The sequence below is a fragment of the Osmia bicornis genome, chromosome 1, assembly GCF_907164935.1.
Source record: "Osmia bicornis bicornis chromosome 1, iOsmBic2.1, whole genome shotgun sequence".
NCBI classification, from domain to species: Eukaryota; Metazoa; Arthropoda; class Insecta; order Hymenoptera; family Megachilidae; genus Osmia; species Osmia bicornis.
The window spans coordinates 7304422-7328332 of record NC_060216.1 but is presented as its reverse complement, the minus strand read 5'-3'; the positions used below and the strand labels follow the sequence as shown (position 1 = coordinate 7328332).

Below are 23911 nucleotides of genomic sequence, written 5' to 3'. Positions count from 1 at the left end.
TAATAGAAATTTATTATTACGTTTTATTTCTTTCTTTTTTTTATAACAGGGGATGGAAGGAACGGTGATAATTCCCTAGTAGTCAGTATGGAGTTGAACGGTGTGATGTACCAAGGTGTTCTTTTCGCCCAAAGCGACAGCAGGACCACGGCCAGTACAGCAGCAACAAATAACAGCAGCAACAGTAACAATCACAGTAAAGCGTCGCGAAGCGTGGTCTCGTGAATGGCAAATAACAAAACGTACCACCTCCTTCCTACGACATATTACATAATAATCAATCATAGCGAAATCGGCCTCCCTTCCGACATTTTATATATAAAGCATTTTAAATCAGCACGTGTACATTTCTTTTTACTACGACTAATTAAACTCGATCGATGATCACCATCGGGGGGTTTCTTCTCTATCGTGATAGAGTAAATTGTATCTAACACGCGTATCATTCTGAGGTAAAAACGTGTGTCCCAAGTTCGGGAGATCGAAAGAATAACGCTGAGAGAGTGATTGAGAATAAAGCATCCCCTTAGTCATAGCCGTTAGAATACAAAACAATAGCGAAAGATAAGATAATTAGTATATATATATATATATAGTACTCGCGACAGTAAATGGTATGAATAGCAAATAGGGAAGGAAACTTGCGACCTTTTGCTGATCTCTAAGAATATAGATTGTCAGGAAACGGATGAAACGTGACAGTTTTGATGATCTATAGGATCCGCGAGGATACGCGTGATAGGGGATGAAACTGTTTTTATTGTTCATAGCTCGAAGGTTAGCCAAAAAGACTGTTACATAGGACGAATATTATATATTATGGTAGAAATAATTTCTTATTATTGGTTATTAAAGAACGATATTAACGTCATCGTCAATATATATATATATATATAAATATATAATTATATTATGACTATATTACCGCTATTCCTATCATTACTATTAGTATTATCGCAGCTATTTACTATTATCACCTTGTTATGACGAGATATAGCGAGTAACGGTTCTAATAATGGTAAGAAGAAAAAAAAAACAGAAAAATACATGAAAAAAAGATAAAAAATTCACGTGAAAGGTGATTCCCTGTTGCTCTCCCGTTTTCTCGCTAAGCTAAGCTCGTAGTTCGTTCTTAATCGTGACGTTTAAGGATAAAAGTAATTCCATAAAAATCTCTGGGAATTAACGATGTTTATACGCAGTTTGCTTTTTTCAGACAGCTGTTCGACATTTTCTTTGCAAGTGGTGCTAAGTTTGTTCTTTTTTGTTTTTTACTTTTGATCGATAACGAAACGTAAAAATTTTGATGAACAAAAGTTTGACGAAAAGAGATACGCAATGTTATTGTCGAAAATGTAACGTGTGAAAGGAAACTCACAGCACTAAGCAATGTTAGATTTTTCAATTGTGATTTTGATAGCTTATGAGACAATCGATGATGTTCAATGAATCACGCGTTAGCGTTACCATTGTAGGTATTAATAATTTTCTTGATCAATACCGAAACAAAGGTGCACCACACACTTATAAGCATAATATTGTAATAATTATTATAAATGTTGTATATATTAATACATGATATTATTGAAGAAAAAAACACAAAACATTGAGACACGTAACTATTATAGTCTCCATAAGTAGCAATTTAGTTATCTGTAAATCCATGTAAACGAATCCACGAATATCATAACGAATAAAATCGGCATTACTTTTATATCGATAGTCCTGCTATCTCGTTAAGGGTCCACACTTTTAATCATTCATTTAAGGATTTCTCGTCGCGTTTGTAATTGTTATCGTTCAGTTTGACTGAAATTTTATAATTTTCTACACCCCCGATATGCCCAACAAACATAAATTATCAATTTTATTAATACCAGCTCTTTTATTTGTTCAAATACATAATAATTAAACCTTAATTTATAGTATCACATACTTCGCGACTGAATGTTTCAATTTTTGATAACAGCACGTTTTTCTCCTCCGACGTCGCGTAAGCGTACCGCACGGACGACATAGAAAGATTCACTAAATCTTTGCGCGATAGAGAAAATGTTGAAGCGGCTATTTCATATTCTCGAGATAAAGATGTATGAAAAACACCTTTGTCGTCGGTCTGAAAAAAGGATCGAAAGATTTTACTTAAGATGAATTGAATGAATATGTAAATAAATATCAGAAACATTACTCACAGCAAGACAAATAGGATGTTCAGCTTCATACAAATATTTAAACTGATGAGATGCATAAGATGGTACTGTTTTACATTTAACATTCGATGTTAGACATAATTCTGAATAAAAGAAAACCAAATATTGAATCTATGTAAGTTAACTAGTAAACTTTCATAGTTTCATCATTCTTACCCACGGGAATTTTCGAGGCAAGAAGCATGTTAAATAAACGATTTGATCCTTGCAAGTTAGGATGAATACAAGTACAATGTCCTAATCTATTTGGTTTAAATTCAAGAATATCCGTTGCTTCTGTTTCATTTGAAATCTATACTCACGGCAATGAAGGGACGTTACTTCAATAATATTCGAAATGTAATTTAAATATACAAAATAAATTTTACCTCTGCACAATGAGCTGAAATTTTCAGACCAGCCATTTTAGCTTTTTCTAATAATTTTAAAAATGGTTCACCTGCCATTGGATCTCCACTAAGATCAAGTCCTACAATATAGTGGGAATATTTCTTGAAATATTCTATTGCCAACTGTATATTTTCCTTTGCAGCTATATATCCTTGTTTACGATTAATAGATATCAGTAACTTCACAAGTATGCTTGGAAAATCTGCCTCGCAACTCCTTAAATTATGAAACAGTTGAAATTCAAATTTACATATTTACATATTTTTCAAAATAATGATATCAATATTAAATTGTTATTACTGAAATGCTCTTATAATAGACTCTACATATTCTTGTTTTGTCATTTTTCCATCAACAGCACGAGGTGTACTTCTGAGTTCTAGATAGATCACATTTTCATCTTTGAATTCTTTAATTGTTTCATAAGTAGACTGGAAAACAGCTTCTGGTGTTACTGTTAGTGAATGTGCTATATCAAATACTTTAAAACACCTATGAAAAATGATTACTTTCAGTACAATAAACATAATGTAAAGTATAAAAACTAATAAAATAGAACTTATAAATAAATTATCGTACTCGCCTAATGATGAAAAACAATCAACATTCATAGTTATGTTTTCACAATCCTCTGAGTTAGGATTCTGCATCTTATATAACTTTTTTAAAGTATTTGTACTTAGTGATCCATTCAAATGAGCATGAAGTTCCTGTTAAATACATAAATTAAGTTTTATTTATCTTTAATCATCCATAAACAAATCTAGAAAGTAGTTTGCGATCATAAATATTAACCTTCTGTATACATAAAATTTGAAAATTATACATACCAACTTTGGTAAGGACTGACAGAAAGCTTCTAAATTCATTGTGAAAAACAAAGGCTGAACTTTACTTTAACGGACCCAAAATTTTAGACCTTTTTCTGATGTGTAAAATCCAAAAATGCAAGTCTTAACTTTAGGAATCCAGTGATTAAAAAGTAATGAGCGAGTAGAGATTGACACTTTTAGTGCATTTGCTACGTTACTGTGACGCCATATTGGCTTCATGTCCAATGAACGGTGTCGCTAGCTGCAGGTAGACGCATGTATATAAGTGCCGACCATTTTAGCGGGTTTAGTCAAACCGTAAATTTGATACTATCTGAGTTAGTTGGTTTACATTTATCTTAGAGAAAGAGGCTACAGCCATGCATTTGCTTATTGCTTCTACTATATCAATTTTATAAGTAATTTAAATACAGCTAGTGATGAAACCCATACCCAGAAAATAGAATCGAATTTATAGCCAGTAAAGCATTGGTTGAAACTAACTTTTTAACCACTGATTCCTAAAGTTAAGACTTGCATTTTCAGATTATACAGATTAAAAAAAAAATGTCCAAAATTTTGGGTCCGTTAAAGTAAAATTCAACCAAAACAAATTTTCAAGTTTTCTTTAAATTAATAATTTTTTTAATTTAAACAACTCTCTTGAATCAGACGACAGTCTATTATTCGTTCAACAAGAGATCATACTTGTTATAACAAGTTTTCGTGCGTTCTGCGCATACGGCTCAAGCATGCCTCGTCCGCGCAAGCGCATCATGGTACCTCAGCAACATACCGTGTGGTGCGATCTTTAGGATACGTTTTGACCTTCGCCGTCGCGTGCCGTTCTCGCTTGCTTTCGCGATTCGTATAGTTTTGTCCACCCTGTATATAATTACAAAGTGCCGCGAAGTGCCTCAAAATAGTCAAAAAGTAGAAGGAAAGGGCCTTCCTGAGCTGCTCAGAACAGGTATGTTTTCTGGTTGAACGAATAATAATTTAGTTAGACCTAATTTAACCAGTTAACTGCGTTCGACATGTATACTCGTCATTGCTTGGTGTTAATTACGCATCTCGTGAGGGATTTCTAAAACTAAATTCGGCAGTTAACTGGTTAAAAGTACTCATGGTTAGGAAGGAGGGAAGTCTAAAGCCAGCCTGGTCTTTAAATTTCGTTTAAACAGTAATTCGTATAATACAGACAAATACATATAACAATACATATATTAATAATAATAAATGTATTAATTCGTATAAGTATTTAATTAAAATACATATTGATTTATTAATAGAAAAATACAGAAGTATAGATCTCATAATTAAATGTAACACTCATACTTTAACAAAGCACAGTCAAAATAATTTTGACTTTATGATAGTTTTATCAGACTTATAGGTTATTTAATATTTTTCACAACAATATAAAGGGGTATAATTCATATAAGTGCACTGGTATTAAAATAATATAAAATACTTCAAGGTAACATGATTAATATCAGTTTCTTTTTCATATGTAATTGACACAGTTCTTTCTGTACAGTAAAACTAAAAACAATATAAAAAGTTATGTAGTGTAGGAAACTTTATTTTTAAAAATTGGTTATTTTCTATTTGAAATGTATTAAAATTTTGTAGAACATGTAATAATTGTTCAAATATTTTTCCATTTTTAACATTCTAATAAGTTATAAAGCAAAATATATATTACATTAACATTTTTGAAGAGATAGATATATAAGCTAAATATTCATACTTTTTCCTTTAGGAATGTTTCTGTATATATTTAACTAAATTTTTATAATTTCTAAACAGTATGTGTAAATTTTAAATTTGGCATCAAACATTTGTATAATATGCATGTCTTAAATATTAAGGTGCCAAGGTAGGCAAGAATAGTTCCAATAAAATACAGATATATTATCTTATATTTTAAGATTGAATACCATGCCCAGGAACTGTTCATAGTGGATTGTAATAACACCATCTAAATCTGTGTCTAACTGTCTAAAGGCAGCAGTCAGAGTCTGAAAAGTAATAGAAGTACATATATTTTTAAACAATAAACTATAATTCTTAATTGATAATAAATTTTATAAAAATCTATACTTACATATAGAACTATACAACACTGAATAAAATCATCAAAATATATAGTTCCACGACCAGCTCTGTCATATTTACGTATAAGAGTATCAATAATTTGATCTGATAATCGATATCCAAAATTTATGAGAGCTGTTTTTAATTCATTTCTATCAATGTTTCCACTGTTATCCCGATCAAATGATCTGAAGCAATTTTGCCAATCTGTTACATATTTCCACAAAGCTCCAAATTCTTCAAAACTGACTGTTCCTTTTTGGTTTTTATCAAACATACCTGAGGAATCAGCATCATTTTTGTCAATGTCAAACATACCTGCACCAATAAAATTGACTAAACATGTATTAAAGATAAAGGACCATGCAAATCTAGCTAGGAATTATACCAGTGTATGTACATATCAATGAATGTAATTGTGCATCAATGAACATAGTGCTTTATAATCCAACTACATCATTCAACTTTTAACTTTCATCATTTAACATCATTCATCATTTAACTTTCTATTGATTTACATGATCATTTAAAACATATAAACAACATAATTACCAATCATTAAACGAACAGTTTCTGGATTAAATGGTGTCCAAGTTCCATTTGAAAGAGCTTGCTGCAATTCTTCTGCAGTAATTGCACCAGATCTGTCTTTGTCGACTCTAAAACATATCATTTAAAAAATCTATACATTTTTTACTTAGTAGGATTTTTACCTATATATAGGATTAAAACTTCAGAAAGTTCATTAGTAAACTTAAAGATAACCATCACAGTAAAGTGTATGTAATATCTCCTTAGTTGAACATACTTGTGAGAAGATATTCACATAAAAACTTTCGTATATTAAATTAATTACTCAAACAAATAAGAAAAGTTTCAATTTACCTTTGAAATACGTCCCAGAGGAATTCTCGACTCGGCATAGGTGATACAAAAGACATTTTTGAAGTTAATTATCACAATATATAAGTAATAAGTGTTTGATCAGGTGTATTACTCAGCAGTACTTTTTAACTGATTATGAGTATCCAAATGCAGTTCCGAAAAATGTTTGGCAAAAAATATCGTGAAAATGTAATCGACGTCACAAATACGTCACGCTTTCAGAAATTCTGACGTGTTACTAACCAGTGACTATAAATATATAGATATGTATACAGTTTATCTCCGCTACTTTCCGACAGGTAATGTTAGTGTTCCTGTTTTTCGGAAAATCGATCGGTAACTCGTTGAGTAGTTTGCGCCGTTTTTGTATAGATGGAGATGAGATCGTAATTAAAAAAATTTAATTTATGGAAATACAAGTTTGTCAAACAGTTGTTCTAATAATTTTCCGATCTTGTGCTAATTTTGACCGATTTCTAAGAAATAGAATCAAAAACATGTCCAGTCCAGGCCTATCCGATTCTTATACATATATTGCCTGCACATTACCGTGTCCACGTAATGACCAAGAAATCGTAGGTGGCGATACTGTCTAATTGGCCGCAGTGACTACAGATTAGTATGTATTTACCTATGTCATTGGCGAATGCTTTTTACAACTGAAAAAAACTAAAGAACAGTTTTATATTTTGAAAATCGTAATAAATCATGATAAATGCAAGGACTTATTTTTAATTATAAAATATTTATACGTGGTAATTGTTACATATTACAGTACTTGTATAAAGAAAAGATTGAATGTAACAATAGGTAACATCTGCAAAGCTTAGTCTAAAATAATAATTTTAAAAGGTTGTATTGCATGTATAATAATTTATTATACTTTTAACGTGTAATCGTTGAATAAAATCGAATTTATTACAACACTGTAGATTCATAAACTTTCCTTACAAAGGAAAAGTATATCATGATTATCACATCAAATATGATAGATGTTTCTTTAATTTCTATAAATAGAATATTGTTATTTTTCATAGATACTTGTGTATGCATCTATGTTATGTTTTCTTGGATCTTTTTATTCTCCATGCACCAATTCTATACTTGCACCAAATAAAAAATAGATCTCTACCCATCTGTAACCAACTCCAGAATGGTACTATCTTAGATCCTTCTATTTCTGTCCAATGAACAGGAATTTCAGTAATAGGAATGTCTAGAACTCTTGCAATATATAATATTTCTACATCAAATGCCCATCTTTCAACATGCAGGGCTTGAAATATAGTTCTTGCAGATTCTCTTGTTATAAGCTTGAAACCACATTGTGTATCTCTGATACCTCTGACACCCCAAAACCATACTAAGAAATGAAATCCATGCATTAACAGCAATCGGAAAAAGGTTCTTTTGGCAGTTTCTTCTTTTTCCAAATGAGCTCTAGACCCACATACAACTGCATGAGAAGAACTCACTTCATCTGGTTTATTCATATAATCAACTAAAAAGAAAATGTTCATTTTTCAAATAGCTTATGCTGTGCTTAATTCAAATAGCTATGTAGAAAATAACTTACATCCTAAAATACTTCTCAAACTTTCGTCTAACTTTTCCAAATCTTCAAACTTGGTAGCACCATCTGCATCTGCAAATAGTATTGCACTACCTCTTGCACTTAATATACCCTTAAATAAAAGTAATTATGATAAAGAATTATGATATAAGAAAATGCAGAATATGCTACAAACATTTGAAAAATTATTCATTACTAACTAGTCTTACTGCACCACCTTTTCCTCTATTTTTAACAAGTTCTAGTACTCTAATGTTTTCATGTTTTAATGCATATTTGTGTGCAATCTTCACAGTGTTATCTGTGCTTCCATCACTAACTATAATTATTTCATAAGTACATCCATTTTTCAATCGACGATTTAAATATTCCAAACATTCATCTAACATTAGAGGCACTGCAAAAAAAAAATATTATTATATTATGTACCATTACTGTTAATGAATCAATATTTACATCTTGTTTCTTCATTGTATGCAGGTACTATTACACTTAGATGTATATTCCAATTATCATATAAAGAAGGAAAAGCTTCTCTTGTTCCCGTTTTTGGATTGAAAAAATATTTTTCTTTTTCATGTCGCCATATTTTCGGATATGGTTCTGTTATCACATACAGTACCATCACAAACTGAAAGTATATAACATTAATTTTATTATTACAATAAAAAATATTAACAAATATGTTTAACAAAATTTCTATTTTTAAAACATATTTATACAACTGCCACGTTTATACAACTTTAGAAGGCATATGAATTATAATATAACCTAAAAACATACCAAAATTACACATATTATTGCAAATACAATAGCATAAAGAAGTAAAAGACCCAGCGATATCATTTTAATTTTATGGCTCTTTTAAATATTGGCAAAACACACTTTATAAAAGTCGTCAAGTGATACGTGTACTTTCATAGTTCCTTTCTTCGTACCGCCACTCATGCTTTAGGAATTGTAATTAATTTGCATATGTGTATTTACAGCCGGCTACGATAAATGCAATATTGTTTTATTGGTAAAATTGAAAAATAATTGTGAAATAAAATTCTTATCTAGGTAGTATTAAAATGATCCTATATTTTTATTATGATTTCTAGTTCTTTGTTAGCTTTATTAAAAAAACAAAAAGTGATAGGCTACTGATAACAGTTTTATGTATCGGTAAAAGAGGGCACTGGATTTCTTATCTATATTTACCTAATTTCAAAAATTTGAATTATCGCAATACAATATAACCGTAGTATGAATGATTTCGTATTGTATTTGTTATTAGCAATTTTTTATAAGAAATAAATCAATCTTTTACACTTAAAAATAATACAAATTTGAAAGACGATGACTTCTAATGAAAATGATGAACTGGATCCGGATTATAGAAGAAATCCCATAAATCCGGTGCAAGTTACAGACTCAACAGATCAAACTAAAAGTCCAAAAAAAAAGATACTTATAGAGGTAGATGAAGATGATCCATGTTTGAAAAGAGAAGAAGTAGAAGAAAAACCAAAAGAGCCAGAATTTTTTTTTACTGGCGACGATCCAAGGTAGCTTCGTTTTAGTTCTACGTTAATTGAATATTTTAATATTTTCATTTCCATCCTGCATCTAAAATCAATAACATTTAAAATTATTTTAAATGTTCTTTAGATTTCAACAACAGAACCAAACGTTACGTTGTTATGTAATGTATACAGATTTCTATCGGTGTGAACATATTTTAGGGGCAGGATCAAATGCATGCAGTTGGTTTAAACAAGTTTTCACGACAATATGCCCAAACGAATGGATTCGTAGGATGGACGATCTTCGAGTTGCTAACAAATTACCTTGGCATGGATATAAAAAGCAAGGAAATTTTCCGGGTGATAAATATGGAGTTTAAACAAGATCGACACATTTCTAATGAACTTGCCATTGAAAATAAATAAACTCACAGTTAGAAAAAAATATCAATCTTTTATTATACAGGTACAAGATTTTTATGAGGTAACTTATATAGAAGTACGAAATGAATATTTGTTGCAATGCCCGACGTTGGCCTGTTGTACGGCTGTCTTCAACAATCGGTCAACAATCTCTTCTTTTACTCTTTTTATATTAACCACACTAATTACTTACAGTTTATATATGACACTTTATACATATGTAAAAAATAAACACTTGCGGAAATTCTTCTTTAAACTTTCGTTAGAATAAGCTTGAAATAGCACAGTATTAAAAATTTTGGTTTGTTTAAAATTTAAAATCCTTACATAATAAAATGGTTATTTTAATTTGTGCACAAACTCCTGCCATGATGAAGACAACTTACCACCTTCAGACGTTACTTCTGGTTAGCAGGACTCTTCCATCTATATAGGATATTGATTCATCAGAAACAGTACCTGTAATTATAAAAGTAGTAACATTTACTCATAACAAAAATGTGTTTTACAATTATTTCGAATCACAGAAACATCGCTTTCAATGAACATTATGATTCTTATTTCACTAAGTCCTTTGAATCTTATTAAAGATTAAAACCACCTTACATATAAATTAACAATGCCACTTTAGTAGCTAAATGCTACTTGGCTTGACTGTCTGTTTGATGAATAAATTGACAATCTCCATCACTGCAAGTCCCCATCAACTCGTATGGACAAAGGACGCCATTGGGATTCGTGTTCCTGGTGAAGAATGACAAAAAACACACAAAAAATGCTCAACATTTTTACAGATTTTAGACCAAAAAATTTGTTATTAGCAAATAAGCAAATCAAAGTTATTAATACATCTAGAAAGGAAAACCCACCTTGGCACTTTAAAGTGCATCAATATTGATTCATAAGGTAAAAGCGTCTTCTTCGTTTGAAGCTCTTGGTTGGATGTTATAGAATTTATTTCTTTGTTGCTAACTTCCGGTGATTCAGGCTTGGCTGAGTTATTTTCTGGTGATTTTTTAGAACCCTTATCTTGAGCATCTTTCGAGTTAGAAGTACTAGGCGTAGCAACATTAGTATCACTTATTTTTGTTTGATCAGTTAGTGCTTTTTTTTCATTATTATTCTGTTCAGATGTATCTTTATTATCATTAGTTAGAGTTACGTTATTTAATTCCACGTTTTCTTGTTTACTTGATTCTTCATTTACGTTTACTGTAGTTACTTCTAATGATGTAGTATTTTCAGCTTCGTTCGTTTCGTTTAAGATTGTTGGATCAACATTATTTACATTATACTCTTCTAATAATAAACTTTCACTTTGTGAAATTTCTGTGTACGTAGTAGATGCAGTTTCTTCTGCTGATTTTGACAAATCATATATTTCAGGAATGTCAATAGACGGTACTTTTTTCCGGGAAAGTTGCCGCGTATGATTAGCAACTTCTTTTAGTCTACTATCTAAAAGTTGTGCTCCAGCTTCAGGTACCCTGAAAAATATCATTAATAAATTATGAAGAGTTACCCTATCAGTTTGTTTTACTATTAATAATAACTATTTATACTGTACTTGTATTCTTTTCCTATAATCCTACTTCCCAAAGTTGAACAAATTGTTACAAGTTTAAAGCACTCTTGTCGGCCAACGTTGATTTTTCCATGTGCCGCTACTACCTTTGGACCTATGTTATTAATACGATCACGTTGCAATTGTAATCTCTCTTCAGCAACTTTAAGTTGCTCTCGAAGTTTCTTTACTTCTGCAGCTAAATTTGCCTGTAGATCACGTTCCATGTCCCACTGACGAATCTTACTCGACATTTCCGCCAGATCATCCAAAATTGTATACCTATTAACATAGAAATAAGTTCCGACGCTCGTGTATACCTAACATTACAATGTTTATCATTACCGTTTCATAACTAATTTTTGTTCGGTATCCATTAAATGTCGCTCTTGCTCCACCCGTGAAAGATTAATAAGAGTACTCAACTCCGTTTTAACATCCCTTTTAATTGCGTCCCAATTTTCTTCTATGCTTATTTTGTCGTTTAATGGTTCAGTTTTGGGCGACAAACATGGACTGTCATTTTTATTTTCCGTACTTGTCGATGTACGGCTATTATTTTGATAGTCTGAAAGTCGAACTGTAGATTCGGATGTATCAATACTTTCTCTTCTTTCTATACACCGATTTTCTTTTGGTAAAATAACAGTTGATGCATCTGAATCCACATCATTATTACTGGATGGAGTATCATCAGGAGTAAGTTCCTTTCCAACAGACTGGACAACTTGATCCGTATCATTTTTCCTATTACTATCGTTATTTTCAGAAATATTTTCATTTCGATTAATTACTGCTTTATTATTTAAGGTCACTTTATCATTTATCGTTACTACTCGTTCGTTTGTATCATTTTTCACTTGTACTTGTACGTATTTTCGATTTACTTCATCTGAGGACAGAATTTTTAAACCGGGTGAAATTTTTGTTTTTATTTGAGCTTTGTTGGGAGGTATTTCGATAACTTTGCGTGTTGTGTATTCAAATGTAGAATTACTAGTTGTTTTATTCAGATTATTTTCAGTGGACACGCGTATATTAAGATTTGCCATGGTTTTTGTTAGTTTTGGACTGATATTTTCTTGTCTCTCCATGCTGCTTGCTCTATCAATACCTAACTGAATATTATTTGTACTTATAGATGTATCTTTTATCGAATCTAAATTTTTAGAACAATTTTCCTTATTTAATTGTTGTGCATTTATATTCTGACTTTTTACAAACGTTGTCTGATTCACTTTTGTATACAATTTCTTATTTGGACTGTTGGACAGTACAGACTTTGAAGATACTTCCATATTTGTATTTTTTACTGAAGTATTATTTTCTATAGTTTTATGTAACTTCAATTTCTCGCGTTCTAGAATTTGTTGTTTTAATCGACGATATTCCTCTTGCTGGGGTGCCGGCAAATGACGTACAGCCTGTAAAAATATTAAATAATTTGAAATATTTTATTAGTTAAAAATAAATTTTCTTGTAGGATTCTTACCAGTGGTGTATGAAGATTGGATGAATTTGATTGTTCTGATTTAGTATTTAATACTGTATCTTTTTTGGGGGTTTGTGATATTGAAGTTGGTCTTGCAGCTGCCATAGATTCTTGCTTTTTTCGTACATCTCGTAAAAATTGTTCTAAATTTTTCTCAAATTCTAGTGTAGAATTTGTTACTGATTGTGATTTGTCTACTGTGGGTGAATTGGTTGTTGAAGCAGATTTGTTCTTTTGTCGTTCAGATTCGGAATCACTTTCGGAGTCGGATCCCAAATTTATAACAATTCTTTGCGTTTCACATAATGCCTTTGTACTGGTAGACCATTTGGTGTCATTAGATTGCACTTTAGACGTAATTTTATTTTCTGTTATTTTTTGTTTATTGTAAACTGCTTTTTGTAAATTTAATTTCTTCTGAAGCATTGTATTTTGATATTTCTTTGCATTATTTACAACTTTTGTACTTGCAGGAATTGCAATTCTTTTCATAAGTTTCTTTTGTGAGCCCTTAGTTATAGTAAGTGATCTCTTCCTCCCAGAAGTCACTGGTTGGCCTAAAGTTTTTACAGTTTCTGCAGATATACTTCCTTGTGGGATTGTGTTGCCTATCTTGTCCCTTGAATTTGACTGATTTTTATCATTTTCTGAACTATATAAATTTATCAAACATGTTGTACTATTTCTGATTATTGTACTAGATGTGTTAACCATAGGCAATGTAATTTTTGGTTCAGTTTGATTAGTAAGCGCTCGAGTTGATGTAACAGATACTACTGTAGTTGCAGCTGAATTTGGATCATTATTACTTGGTTTTGTTCGTTTTGGTAAAGAAGCTAACAGAGATGCTCTTAATGCTTCTTCATCTTCATCTAAACTTTCTCTTCTATTTTCTGCATTTTTAATTTCTTGTAATGCCTCGTTAGATAAGATATCTCTAGTTGGTATTACTTCAGTTTTTTCTGGAGAAATTATACTCTTATGATTAGCAACATTTCCTGAAGCTTCTGAAATAGGTTCAATTGTATTATCTTTCACATCTGGTTTTTCAAGTTTTTCATTATTTTGTTTATTATCAGAATGAATAATATCAGATGTCTGACGTATCTTTTTATTTATGTTTGTATTGTCATTATTTTTACATAGTGCAGTTTTCTTAGTGGCCAATGATATTGAACCAGCACTTTTTCTCTTTTGTCCCCTTCTTATATGCTTCTTTTTCTTCTGTGTTGAACTTTTAGTATCACAAGTATTATTTAAGTCTTCTGTATTTGTCGTGGTAGTATCATGTATTACATTCTGATTATCTTCTATTAAGGGGATATTTTTATCTGTTTCATCAGTTGACTCATCATGCAATGACTCATGAAATACAGTAGGTATTGCTAAAACAGAATGGGATTTTTGTGGGAAAGATATTAATTTCATTGGTTTAAAGGCAGTATTTGCCTTTGTAGTAGTTTCTTCATTAATAATGACTGGTTGCATTTCTGCACTTTTAAATGTAGGTTCCTGTTGTGTAATACTCTTTTTTACAGACAATGGTTGTTGCAACTGTTTATTAGTTTTTAAAATTGGTGCTGGAACAAGTGTTCTATTAATTAATGTTGGTATTTTATTTGCATCTTTGGTAATATCTGGTATTCCTTTCATGTAAAGTGGCTCTGAGATTGTTCCTTCGATATTGTTTAAATTATTTGGAATGTTCTCTGTAGTTTTACTTTTTGTAATTAAATCAGTCAATGGGCTTGCATCTGCATCAGTTTCAGGAAAATCATCAATTGTTACCATTGAACTACTGGGTGACACTGATTCCATAAGGGAAGTTGTAGCAGAGCCAACAATTGGTTCTATAGAAAGTGTTTCTGCCTTATTTAGTTGTTCATTTTCAGTTGAACTAATTGTTTCTTTTGAAGTTTGTGTTTGTTGTGTTGTTAATACATGACTACCTTGTTCACTATTTCCATGTATATTGGAATTATAAGATTCCAAAGAAACTAAGGAAGAATCAGGACCAGGAGTTTGTGGAAGTGCATGTGATAGATCAGGATCATATACAGGAGTATCAGTTGGAGAGTAAGGCATTTCTTGACTTGAATTGATATCTGCAAATTCGGAAATATTACTTTTCAAAATATTACACGCATTTCCATAATGCTGCTCACTTAAATGAGAGGTATGTACTTTCATAAAATCTGATTTAGAAGTCTGTATCTGATCAGTTGTAGGATATTGTATATTCGCATTTGTTGTTGCACATATCGAATTTTGCAAAGGTGTATAATATACAACATTTGGTAAGTAACTTCGGTTTTCAATAATTTTTGCTTGGTAGGGTGTCTGACTATCCTGACTAGGTACCATAGATACATTAAAACCTGGACTATTATTTACTGCATTGAGATTGATGAACGATACATCAGATGGTTGAATACCTAATAATTCTGTATCCATAGGTATATTGGCAGTAATTTTATCTGTTGGAGAATATGGCAATTTTTCCTTTTCTCTCTCAACATCTGTATCTAATTCCATGTCTTCAGTGTGGTTATTTTCATTCATAGGAAGTGGTGTATGAGGTGGCGACGCAAAATTTGACAATTCCTCTCCAGGTATGGGAATACTATCCAAAAAACTTTGACTGAATGGACTCTCACTACGAAAAATCTTAGATTTCTTGTATGTTCCTGACTTCATACCCTTCTGAACCCTATTTTGATGTTTCTTTAGCACTGCAGAACGAAGTGCAATCATCCTCAATTCTAAATCCTCCTCATCTTGATCATCATTTATATTTGCATTTACTTTTTTTCCACTCTCAGTCTTTGGTTGATCATTAGGTTTACTTGATTTATTCTGTTTTGTCTCAAGTGCTTTCTGTCTTAGCAGTGCTAAATCCTCTTCGTCATCTACATCATTAAGTTCATTCTTGTTTACATAATTAGTAAGTTTATCCTTTGTTACATCACTATTATTGTCAGGAACTCCTTTCAACATATTTGTTAATTTTTCCTTTAATGAAGATGCATGTTCCTTGTTTTTATTTAGTGTCTCTTCCAGAGAATGTGTTCCTATTGAATCTAGTTTTCTGACTTTTTTAAGGAGTTTATGTGTATCTACATAGTTATGAGATGAAGACACTGCCTCAGGATGTGATGTTTTTCTTGGTATTGTTTTTCCTGATGATCTGTATGGTGATCTTTTAGGAGATTTAAGTCTTCTTGGAGATCTCCTTAATGGTGATCTAGCACGAATAATTGGAGATTTCGATCTTCTGAATGGAGAACGTGCTCTTATAAGGGACCTATGCCTTCTGGGAGGTGATCTTGAAATCACTCTTGATCTACTAGTTTTATGAACAGGACTTATTTCTCTATGATGAGATCTTGAAGAATTATTTTTTGTAGCATCATGCTTTAATATACTGATATCTGCAGGCACAGTCACATCCACAGTAGATGCAGAAACTAAATCATCCACTGTCATTACAGGTGCATGATTTCTTTTCTTCTTTTTTTTCTTTTTTGCTCTACTTTTTGAGGAAGTATATATTACAATTTGCTTAGAATTATCTGCAAGACCAACAATTTCCATATCACTGTCGCTTGAAATAGGCACAAGATCATCATCATTTTTTTCTTGAAGAGTAGAAACTGGATGTTTTGTTCCAATGCATCCTGATTCTTTGATCTGATGACGGTTTTCTTTTCCCTGGACTGCATCTTGTAGAATAAGGTCAACTTCTACTTGGTTAGAACATGATATGTCGAAAATGATAATAAAGTGTGCATAAAAATTCGATACATGGTAAATAATATTTATATAATAAAATAAGATAAAATATTATAGGGGACATGGGAATAAAAGGAGAATTTTAATATAATAATTTGAGTTCATTAATAAAACAAAAATTATAAAAGAAATCAATAAATATAAAATCATATACAATAAGTTAAAAACTAAAGTATATTAAGTTCTTGATACTAATATATTGTTAATAACTGCAATATGTAAAAACAGTATGAACGAATCTTAGTATTAAATTTACCTCTTCTATTTGAAGAGCCTTTGGAAGGATAAAATTTGGCAGAAGCAGTGCACCATGCTGCATTATGTTGTGTTGATAAACAGTTAGAACACTGAGAAACTCTAGCTCCATATCCATAATTTAAGTGTCCTTCCTCGGAAGAACTTACATCTTCCAAGGATATTTCACCTTCTTCTTTCTCATCTAGCACTCCAATTGTTTCAGTACACTCACTCGATAAATCGCTAGCCATTCTTAGACTTACCCTCAATACGATAATTAATCGCGTCCATTCGTAACAATTAAGACAGATATTTTTGCAATTTAAAAAATATGGTTACATGAAAATAGAGTTAATTACGCGCTAACAATAATTCTGATTCTTCACTAAACTAAACGTGACACACGCACTTTCTTTTTAATGAATGAATTTACGTTAAAGATTTCTCTATTTTTCTGAATATAAAACGAATTAAGTTTTAATCAAGTATAAATATTGATTCCAATATAAAATACGAATAACTCATACGCCACGATGTCTTCTTTGAAGTAGTTCTATCTTCACGAGGAAATGCATGCAACAACTCCGCCATGCTATGTCGTATTCAACATATGACATGAGACGGCTGGTATTCACTAAAAGGGACGTGTTCTAAAATAAGACGATTACTTTCATATAATAGTAGGCGGTTGTTTTCATAAAACACGTCTAAAATTTTAGTTGTATATTTATTGTTTTAATAACATCTTTCATTAACTACAGTATCTATTAATAATCTTTCATTAATATATTTTTGTGCTAGGTTAACTTCAAATTTGAATCGCGTGCGAAGTCTTAAAAGAGTATTATGAAGTTTCCAACAAATATTATGGTATTGTATTCTTTGCAAATATGTATCATGTATATAATTAAGAACCCTATTCAATATAATTCATTAAATATATAGTTTTATTTGTATTAAATCAAAGAGAAGATGGTAATTAACAAATATTACAATATATACCGTAGTTCACCAGAGTCCATAACTGCGAAAAGACCAGATTTCGTTCTTTCGTGCGCATCTTCGCCCTGATTGGCGATACTCCCAAACGAAGTAGAAAGCGATTAGCGGAGAGCTCGCAGCGTTCCCCCACCACCTTCCAACCTGAGCGTCACAGTTATGGACTCTGGTAAACTGCGGTTCACATACGTTACTAAACGATTACGCGTTCCCGCGTAATTTTACATGGAAACGGAAGTGTTACTTGTTTTGTTTGTATGAAATTTGGTGCGGATTACATTAAATTTCGGTACAACGTGACTGTCGAGTAAATCTTTATCAAACATAAAACGTGCCAACGCCTGATCACCAATTCCAGACAAGACAGCCACGAATCTTCCCATTTCATTCACGCTTTTCATTTGGTCTTCCATAAAACCGGTAACAATAAAATCACTTGCATTTAAATCGCCATGTTTCTCCGCCACAGTATTTACCGCTACCAGTTTTTCTGTTACTTCAATCTCTAATTCCAATGCTTTCTAAAGAAATTTTTGCAATTGGTAATTAACTGTTTAATTATTATGTAGTAATCGTATAGTTGAATACGATTGTATGTTTCTAATATACACGGTGAAAATTGATCAATGAATCATATATCGGGTATTCATTAAAACATTGTATTAAGTGTTACAATATTTTATATGAAGATATTTCGATCACGATTCATAAATATTTATTTAACATGGAGTATGTATGTATGGTCCAAAACGAAAGATTAGGCCACTGCGTAATAATAAATTCGTAATGCTGGTGATAAGTGAAACTATTTAAAACGTTTACTATCTTTGTTTAAGAAATCGTGTATTATTAGAGACATACGATATATTTACTTTAAATGCGTGCAGAGGACATTTCCAATCTTGGTCAGTGGGGGGCAGTACCGGACATAAATGTACACGTCCCCCGCGCATTTGAACATAATTTAGAAACCTGAGAGCATGTTCATGTTCTTCGTGATGCATTTGAATGAAAAATGATTCACAACCGGGTAACGCTACATCAGCGCGTCCGAAGTATGCAGCCTATGAAAAACAATTCGTTTTTATATCAAATATCGAACAAAGTACACTAAAGTATTTTAATCTTACCATAGACAGATAGTAATAAAAAGCTTTTAATTCAGAGTTTATTTGTTCGTTTAGAACATTCTCGGTATCCTCGTGAAATTTATAATTTGCTGGTTTTCCACTTGGCCATTTCATCGGTTTATCGATGCAAAATTGTTCGGACGTTTTGCCCGTACTCGATGACAAAAGTTGACATTTTTGTTTGTCAAATTTATGCCAATGGAGCGAATACTGTGATTTACATGTTCTCAAAAAATATTAGTCATTTTTGTCAAATCATTATGTCGTACCGATAAATTCGGTTCGCCGATTACGCAGTAACTTACTTTGTGTTGTATGATTGCCGAAAACGTGGGTGCGATATGTTGCCAAGAATGATTCTACAGTAGAATGACCTCAACATGTTTGCTTTTAGTTTACTTACAATTTGTATACATGTTCTATAAATAACTCTGTTAATTACAAAACGATTTAGATGTCATGGGGTGTCGATTCGTAATTGTTTCTTTTTATCCTTTTCGATACGACATCGTGAATGCATGTGGTATCGAATGTTTTTAGTTTCAGTTGACGGTTTCAGCTTGAACATTTAATCAGCATTGTTGAATGGGCGTAAGTAAACACTACGCAAGCAGAATTATCAACCTTTATTACGAATGATGCGCAGTACATCGCAATATTCATTAGATCTAATAACGCGTTGAAGGCTACTAATTTAATTTGAAATTGACAATCTATAATGGTACTCTAGGAAGTATGTATTAACTTGACGGAAAAGTCCTTTCAAATGCAATTATGCAATGAATAGTAACTGTCTAAATGCAATATTTTTCCCCTTATCTAAATTATCGCATTGTTTTCTTGCTTTCGTTATTATGAATCGCATTCGCAGTTCGCGTTTGTGCAAAGTACGTTTATAATATAGTTTTCTCTCTGTATTAAAGAATATTTTATTCTTTGAATTCTCTGTCGAAAATGTATATTCCAAGTCCTTCGCCAACTCGTTCCAAATTCGTAACATGATCGGCAATTTCCTTGATGGAGTCCACTTGTTCTTGTAAATATTCCGTTTCCAAGAAATCTAAGAAGTTCGGATCATTGTGAGATGATGCAAGAGCATGTAACTCCAAGAGACTCTGAAACGAAGTAAATTTATTAATAAAAACGTGTGTTTATTTAAAAATATTACATTGACGTTATAAGATGTATTAATTGTGAAGTGATAAAATAAGAAACATTAAAAAAAAGAAATTATTGGAGGAGCTGGGATTTGAACCCAGGACTTTCCGCATGCGAAGCGGACACTCTACCACTGAGTTACACCCCCAGTTGAAAGGAGAGTGTTTAAAACCGTACATTTCGAGCACTGAAGTAAAACGTCATAAATAATTACTAAACCTATGTTAATTGAATTAACAAGTAGAACAAGGTTAAAAATATGTACTGTAACATACAGAGGTAACTCATAAGAACATAATATATGCATTCCTCTTTTGACTGCATTCCTTCTAAATGACTGCAGTGTTAAATTGAAAATTAATTGTTATTTTAATGAAAGAAATTCTTATGACATACCTCGTTAACTCTCTTCTCCAGATCTAATGCTTCTGACATGGCATCTTTAGCTGAAAGCCAGTCATTCTTTGACGGACTTTCGATATCTGTCAAAATAATGCAGCCACCTCTTTTGTTCTGATAATTCATAAATTTCATAGCGTGTTCTCTTTCGTCGTCTGATGATTTTTTAAAATATTTGTGAAGACCTGGCAGAGCGACATCACTTCTGTCGAAATAATAAGCCTGAAATAAAGTAAGAACGATCACGAAATTGAAGGATATTTTGAGGAAGTATATGGAGGAGAGAGAAACGGGAATAAAATTGAATGTTCGTTGCTTTTTCTATTTTATTTTTATTTGAATACCAACGCCGGAGAAAAATGCAAACGTTAAAAATAGGCAGTCAATCGATACGTCGACTAACCATAGACAGGTAGACGTAACTTGCATACAGTTCCAAATTGATTTGCCTGTTGAGGGCTTGCTCGCAATCGTCGTGAAAATTTTGTCTGACCAAACTCATGATGTCCTGTGTCAAGATGTACTCTGATAAAATGAAACACAAAAATGCACCAAAGAAATGAGTGACACTAGTCTCGTGTTAATTTACAATGCACACGAGAGAACCATGAGTACCTCTTGCTCTTTCAAAACATACTGCACCAAGTATAGACGGTTAATACGGAATAGTAGCGCTTTACGCAAGCGCGGGAGCACAACTTTTATCGAAATCGTAAGCTCGGAATTTATGACCTTGGGTATAAATATGATTCACTGACAAACAGGAAAACTTAATTAATGTCATTTAATTTGACTTGATAAGTCTTCTGGATTTCCTATTAGAATCGATAGAATTTTATTTGCGTATAAGTTATGATTGAATTTTACGAATCTTTTCGTTTCGCTAACTTTGGATTCTTAAAACTTCTAAGTTTTCATATAAAAATAATTTTGAGTAATATACGATGTTTTTAAATTTATATTTTTCATTATAGATTTTAAATGCTTTCCTATCTAACAAATACCTTAATTTAAAAAACGCTGGTTGAATAATGTACGTTCTAAAACCGTTTTTATATGGTTACTCGATTACTCCATTTTGATTGGTTTAAACCAATAGAAAAGCGCGGTTCAACGTAGGTTAGGTTTGGATACGTTTAGAAACGCGGGTAGAGCAGGGTAGAGTGGGGTAGAGTAGCTCGAATGCATGACAGGTTCCGGATAAATTATAATAAAAATGTGGTTTGATAATTTTAATTGGCGTGTACGTAATTGTATATTTAATTATAACTTTTCTTATTATAATCTTACTTGCGTTTACATTTATATTTTGTTGAAGTTTGGTATCAGTGTCAATTTACTCTTATTGCGGTTTTGTCAATGTTTGTATAAAGTTGCTCGATACTGATATTTTATCATGGAATTGTGTTCAGTTTTTCCCGTTTTAATGTTATTTGTCAAATGTATTAATGTAACTTATTGGTTCATTACAGAAAGTGGAAAGATTCAGTTAGTAATGAGAGGTTATGGAGATACATACCCGTTTGTACGTGTTGTGTGTGTATGCGTGTTGCGCCATTTTGTATGAATCAGGCATATTAAATATTCTAATATTTTTAAATCAAGAGAAGTCTCAACAAGATCGTAAATAACAAGAAGGTCATCAGCAAGCGCAGTTACTATAATTAAAAGATCAGAGTGGAAGAACGAATGAATTGATGATGAATTAAAGAGTGGATGAATTGCTTCTCAACAAGTAAACTTTCATTTTTTATTAATCTGCATGCCATTCTGACAGGATACATGAAATATTCAGGGTAAAACAGCATGTAGGAAACAAAACTGCATTTAAAATTTTATTTTCATGCTTAAGAAAATATCAGCATACATTATTGTTTATTACTACTATTTTTTATTCAAATGATGACACGCCAATTGTTTAACTAATGTTTTACATTTTAACAACTCTACATACTTATATATTTAGTATCAGAAATAGTCATTTCATCATAGTCAATTACTTTAGACTGTTACTGTACTACCAGGGGGTACCACTCTTTAAGTACGAAACATTACATTTTCGGTACGATTTTTGAACAAATAGGTGAATATCGATGATCCGAGGTGTCGCATTCGTTTCGAGGTTTCAGTTGTCACCTCGAAAGGATATAGGTTTCGTCGAAGCCTCGTGGAAGCCCCATCATAGCCGCTGTCACACGCACAAGAGTCTTATGTCTAATCTTGTGCAGTGGCCAGCAGCTGCACTGGGGTCCATTATCACTTTTCTCTTTACACTTATAATCTTCTCTCAAATAGTAGTTGTTTTTAAATTTCCATATTGCAAAAGACTGGTGAAAATAGTATCCATCAGAGGTAGCCTTGAAAAGTTTACTTACATTATGACGTTCACTTTAATAACATTAAGTTTGATCGCAGAAATATATTTTGTCAACGTAAAAAATGCTGGACGTTAGAAGTAGCGCTAGAGCTTTTCTTACAACTGTCCAACTTTACTAGTGAATATTAGTGAAATTAGAAAAATAGGACACGAAGCAATAAAGTGCTTTTAATGTTAATTTCAATCGCGAAAATAATTCTTGCTTAACAAAATCTAGTCGATAGAGTTAGCGCTATCGTCTCTCTAGATCACTACTACTTAATTCCTCCTTTCTCGCAGCCATTAGCAGGTTTAAGAAAGTAGGATACCAAGTAGTAAAGTATGTATGAGCGTCGTTGAACGATTGAGTATAGTCTCAACTTGGTCAGGCAGTGTCTTTTATCACGAAGTAGTCCATTTTCTCTTACATTCTCTATTAACCAGGGTCTCTTTAAATCTTTCCAAAAAATCACCTCCGTCCCTTTAGATGCAAGCTCTCTTTACTAGCTAGGTACTTGTTTTCCTAGAAATTCTTGATTGTCATACCTGGCAGAGCTTTTCATAAAACAAGACAAAGTGTTTAACAAAATATCTAACGAAGATTGCGATCAGTTTCAAGAAGTAGTTCTTCTAAAAAATCAATCGTATCTACTGACATATTTTCCACAATAAAATCCATGCAAACACACGGAAAGTATATCCGTTCTAAGATAACTCGTTGGGACCGGACATATGGCGGTTCTATAGGCCGATAGAAAGGCTCAGTTCCCATACAAAATTCATCGCCTTCGATCTTTCTATCCGTGCATTTCTACGTTGAACTTACCACGGTTTCTACACATCGTAGCTATGTCCCCTTCCATTCGTTATCCTCGCCAATTTA

General features: G+C 32.0%; 7 protein-coding genes and 1 non-coding gene across 16 annotated transcripts in view; 2 read left to right on the top strand and 6 right to left on the bottom strand.

The window, feature by feature from the left end:
- Positions 1-1714, top strand: part of LOC114875453 (protein dead ringer) — a 72992-nt gene extending 71278 nt beyond the window's left edge. For all 3 annotated transcript variants that reach the window (XM_029185751.2, XM_029185750.2, XM_029185752.2), the window contains exon 9: positions 50-1714. In XM_029185751.2, coding sequence (XP_029041584.2) covers positions 50-225 — 176 coding nt within the window. In that variant the 3' untranslated portion in view covers positions 226-1714. The remainder of the gene's footprint in view (positions 1-49) is intronic.
- An 89-nt stretch (positions 1715-1803) lies between these two features.
- LOC114875454 (adenosine deaminase-like protein) lies at positions 1804-3646 on the bottom strand. Its single transcript, XM_029185754.2, has 7 exons — positions 3431-3646; positions 3180-3310; positions 2901-3092; positions 2579-2816; positions 2367-2502; positions 2193-2293; positions 1804-2116 (listed from the first exon to the last, which is right to left on the bottom strand). Exons 1-7 carry the CDS (start codon positions 3467-3469, stop codon positions 1916-1918), a joined length of 1038 nt encoding a protein of 345 aa, XP_029041587.2. The 5' UTR covers positions 3470-3646; the 3' UTR covers positions 1804-1915.
- Positions 3647-4292: 646 nt separating this feature from the next.
- LOC114875445 (cytochrome c oxidase subunit 12, mitochondrial-like) lies at positions 4293-9867 on the top strand. 2 transcript variants are annotated; one of them, XM_029185739.2, is made up of 3 exons: positions 4293-4382; positions 9309-9520; positions 9624-9867. In XM_029185739.2, the coding sequence occupies exons 2-3, from the start codon at positions 9312-9314 to the stop codon at positions 9856-9858; spliced, it is 444 nt and encodes a 147-aa protein (XP_029041572.2). In that variant the 5' UTR covers positions 4293-4382; positions 9309-9311; the 3' UTR covers positions 9859-9867. The 2 variants fall into 2 exon arrangements, with proteins under 2 accessions (XP_029041572.2, XP_029041573.2); XM_029185740.2 differs by having other exon boundaries at positions 9250-9520.
- Positions 4657-6641, bottom strand: LOC114875444 (programmed cell death protein 6). 2 transcript variants are annotated; one of them, XM_029185737.2, is made up of 4 exons: positions 6398-6641; positions 6065-6171; positions 5523-5830; positions 4657-5436 (listed from the first exon to the last, which is right to left on the bottom strand). In XM_029185737.2, the coding sequence occupies exons 1-4, from the start codon at positions 6451-6453 to the stop codon at positions 5335-5337; spliced, it is 573 nt and encodes a 190-aa protein (XP_029041570.1). In that variant the 5' UTR covers positions 6454-6641; the 3' UTR covers positions 4657-5334. The 2 variants fall into 2 exon arrangements, with proteins under 2 accessions (XP_029041570.1, XP_029041571.1); XM_029185738.2 differs by having other exon boundaries at positions 5523-5791; positions 6398-6640.
- Positions 7123-9233, bottom strand: LOC114875443 (dolichyl-phosphate beta-glucosyltransferase). Its single transcript, XM_029185735.2, has 5 exons — positions 8754-9233; positions 8427-8601; positions 8171-8367; positions 7974-8082; positions 7123-7898 (listed from the first exon to the last, which is right to left on the bottom strand). Exons 1-5 carry the CDS (start codon positions 8814-8816, stop codon positions 7456-7458), a joined length of 987 nt encoding a protein of 328 aa, XP_029041568.1. The 5' UTR covers positions 8817-9233; the 3' UTR covers positions 7123-7455.
- Positions 9868-9912: 45 nt separating the features above from the next.
- On the bottom strand, positions 9913-17614 carry LOC114875440 (uncharacterized protein MAL13P1.304-like). Of its 5 annotated transcripts, none has more exons than XM_029185712.2 (7): positions 17006-17611; positions 12958-16703; positions 11811-12889; positions 11469-11747; positions 10771-11388; positions 10503-10645; positions 9913-10360 (listed from the first exon to the last, which is right to left on the bottom strand). In XM_029185712.2, the coding sequence occupies exons 1-6, from the start codon at positions 17235-17237 to the stop codon at positions 10543-10545; spliced, it is 6057 nt and encodes a 2018-aa protein (XP_029041545.2). In that variant the 5' UTR covers positions 17238-17611; the 3' UTR covers positions 9913-10360; positions 10503-10542. The 5 variants fall into 5 exon arrangements, with proteins under 5 accessions (XP_029041545.2, XP_029041544.2, XP_029041549.2 ...); XM_029185711.2 differs by having other exon boundaries at positions 10508-10645; positions 17006-17610; XM_029185716.2 differs by lacking the exon at positions 10503-10645 and having other exon boundaries at positions 17006-17614.
- Positions 17615-18002: 388 nt separating this feature from the next.
- LOC114875462 lies at positions 18003-21347 on the bottom strand. Its single transcript, XM_029185765.2, has 7 exons — positions 21076-21347; positions 20670-20894; positions 20048-20230; positions 19421-19572; positions 19116-19341; positions 18858-19049; positions 18003-18506 (listed from the first exon to the last, which is right to left on the bottom strand). The coding sequence occupies exons 1-7, from the start codon at positions 21172-21174 to the stop codon at positions 18207-18209; spliced, it is 1377 nt and encodes a 458-aa protein (XP_029041598.1). The 5' UTR covers positions 21175-21347; the 3' UTR covers positions 18003-18206.
- Positions 20350-20421, bottom strand: Trnaa-cgc. The gene has a single exon. It is a non-coding gene; the product is annotated as a tRNA-Ala (tRNA).
- Positions 21348-23911: the final 2564 nt, after the last annotated feature.

What these genes read in the sequence shown, in the direction of transcription:
- LOC114875454 (XM_029185754.2), bottom strand. Translation starts at nt 3,469, where the DNA reads ATGAATTTAGAAGCTTTCTGTCAGTCCTTACCAAAGTTG. An exon ending in TGTTTTTCATCATTAGGCGA is followed by an intron (nt 3,093 to 3,179) that starts GTACGATAATTT and finishes CATTTTTCATAG; the next exon opens with GTGTTTTAAAGTATTTGATA. An exon ending in TCTATTATAAGAGCATTTCA is followed by an intron (nt 2,817 to 2,900) that starts GTAATAACAATT and finishes TCATAATTTAAG; the next exon opens with GAGTTGCGAGGCAGATTTTC.
- LOC114875444 (XM_029185737.2), bottom strand. Translation starts at nt 6,453, where the DNA reads ATGTCTTTTGTATCACCTATGCCGAGTCGAGAATTCCTCTGGGACGTA. An exon ending in CTCTGGGACGTATTTCAAAG is followed by an intron (nt 6,172 to 6,397) that starts GTAAATTGAAAC and finishes GATATGTTTTAG; the next exon opens with AGTCGACAAAGACAGATCTG. An exon ending in AGTGTTGTATAGTTCTATAT is followed by an intron (nt 5,437 to 5,522) that starts GTAAGTATAGAT and finishes ATTACTTTTCAG; the next exon opens with ACTCTGACTGCTGCCTTTAG.
- LOC114875443 (XM_029185735.2), bottom strand. Translation starts at nt 8,816, where the DNA reads ATGATATCGCTGGGTCTTTTACTTCTTTATGCTATTGTATTTGCAATA. An exon ending in CAATAATATGTGTAATTTTG is followed by an intron (nt 8,602 to 8,753) that starts GTATGTTTTTAG and finishes ATATACTTTCAG; the next exon opens with TTTGTGATGGTACTGTATGT. An exon ending in AAGGTGGTGCAGTAAGACTA is followed by an intron (nt 8,083 to 8,170) that starts GTTAGTAATGAA and finishes CTTTTATTTAAG; the next exon opens with GGTATATTAAGTGCAAGAGG.
- LOC114875445 (XM_029185739.2), top strand. Translation starts at nt 9,312, where the DNA reads ATGACTTCTAATGAAAATGATGAACTGGATCCGGATTATAGAAGAAAT. An exon ending in TTTACTGGCGACGATCCAAG is followed by an intron (nt 9,521 to 9,623) that starts GTAGCTTCGTTT and finishes AATGTTCTTTAG; the next exon opens with ATTTCAACAACAGAACCAAA.
- LOC114875440 (XM_029185712.2), bottom strand. Translation starts at nt 17,237, where the DNA reads ATGGCTAGCGATTTATCGAGTGAGTGTACTGAAACAATTGGAGTGCTA. An exon ending in AGGCTCTTCAAATAGAAGAG is followed by an intron (nt 16,704 to 17,005) that starts GTAAATTTAATA and finishes GTTCTAACCAAG; the next exon opens with TAGAAGTTGACCTTATTCTA. An exon ending in CAAAAATTAGTTATGAAACG is followed by an intron (nt 11,748 to 11,810) that starts GTAATGATAAAC and finishes CTATGTTAATAG; the next exon opens with GTATACAATTTTGGATGATC.
- LOC114875462 (XM_029185765.2), bottom strand. Translation starts at nt 21,174, where the DNA reads ATGAGTTTGGTCAGACAAAATTTTCACGACGATTGCGAGCAAGCCCTC. An exon ending in GTTACGTCTACCTGTCTATG is followed by an intron (nt 20,895 to 21,075) that starts GTTAGTCGACGT and finishes ACTTTATTTCAG; the next exon opens with GCTTATTATTTCGACAGAAG. An exon ending in TGGAGAAGAGAGTTAACGAG is followed by an intron (nt 20,231 to 20,669) that starts GTATGTCATAAG and finishes ACTTCGTTTCAG; the next exon opens with AGTCTCTTGGAGTTACATGC.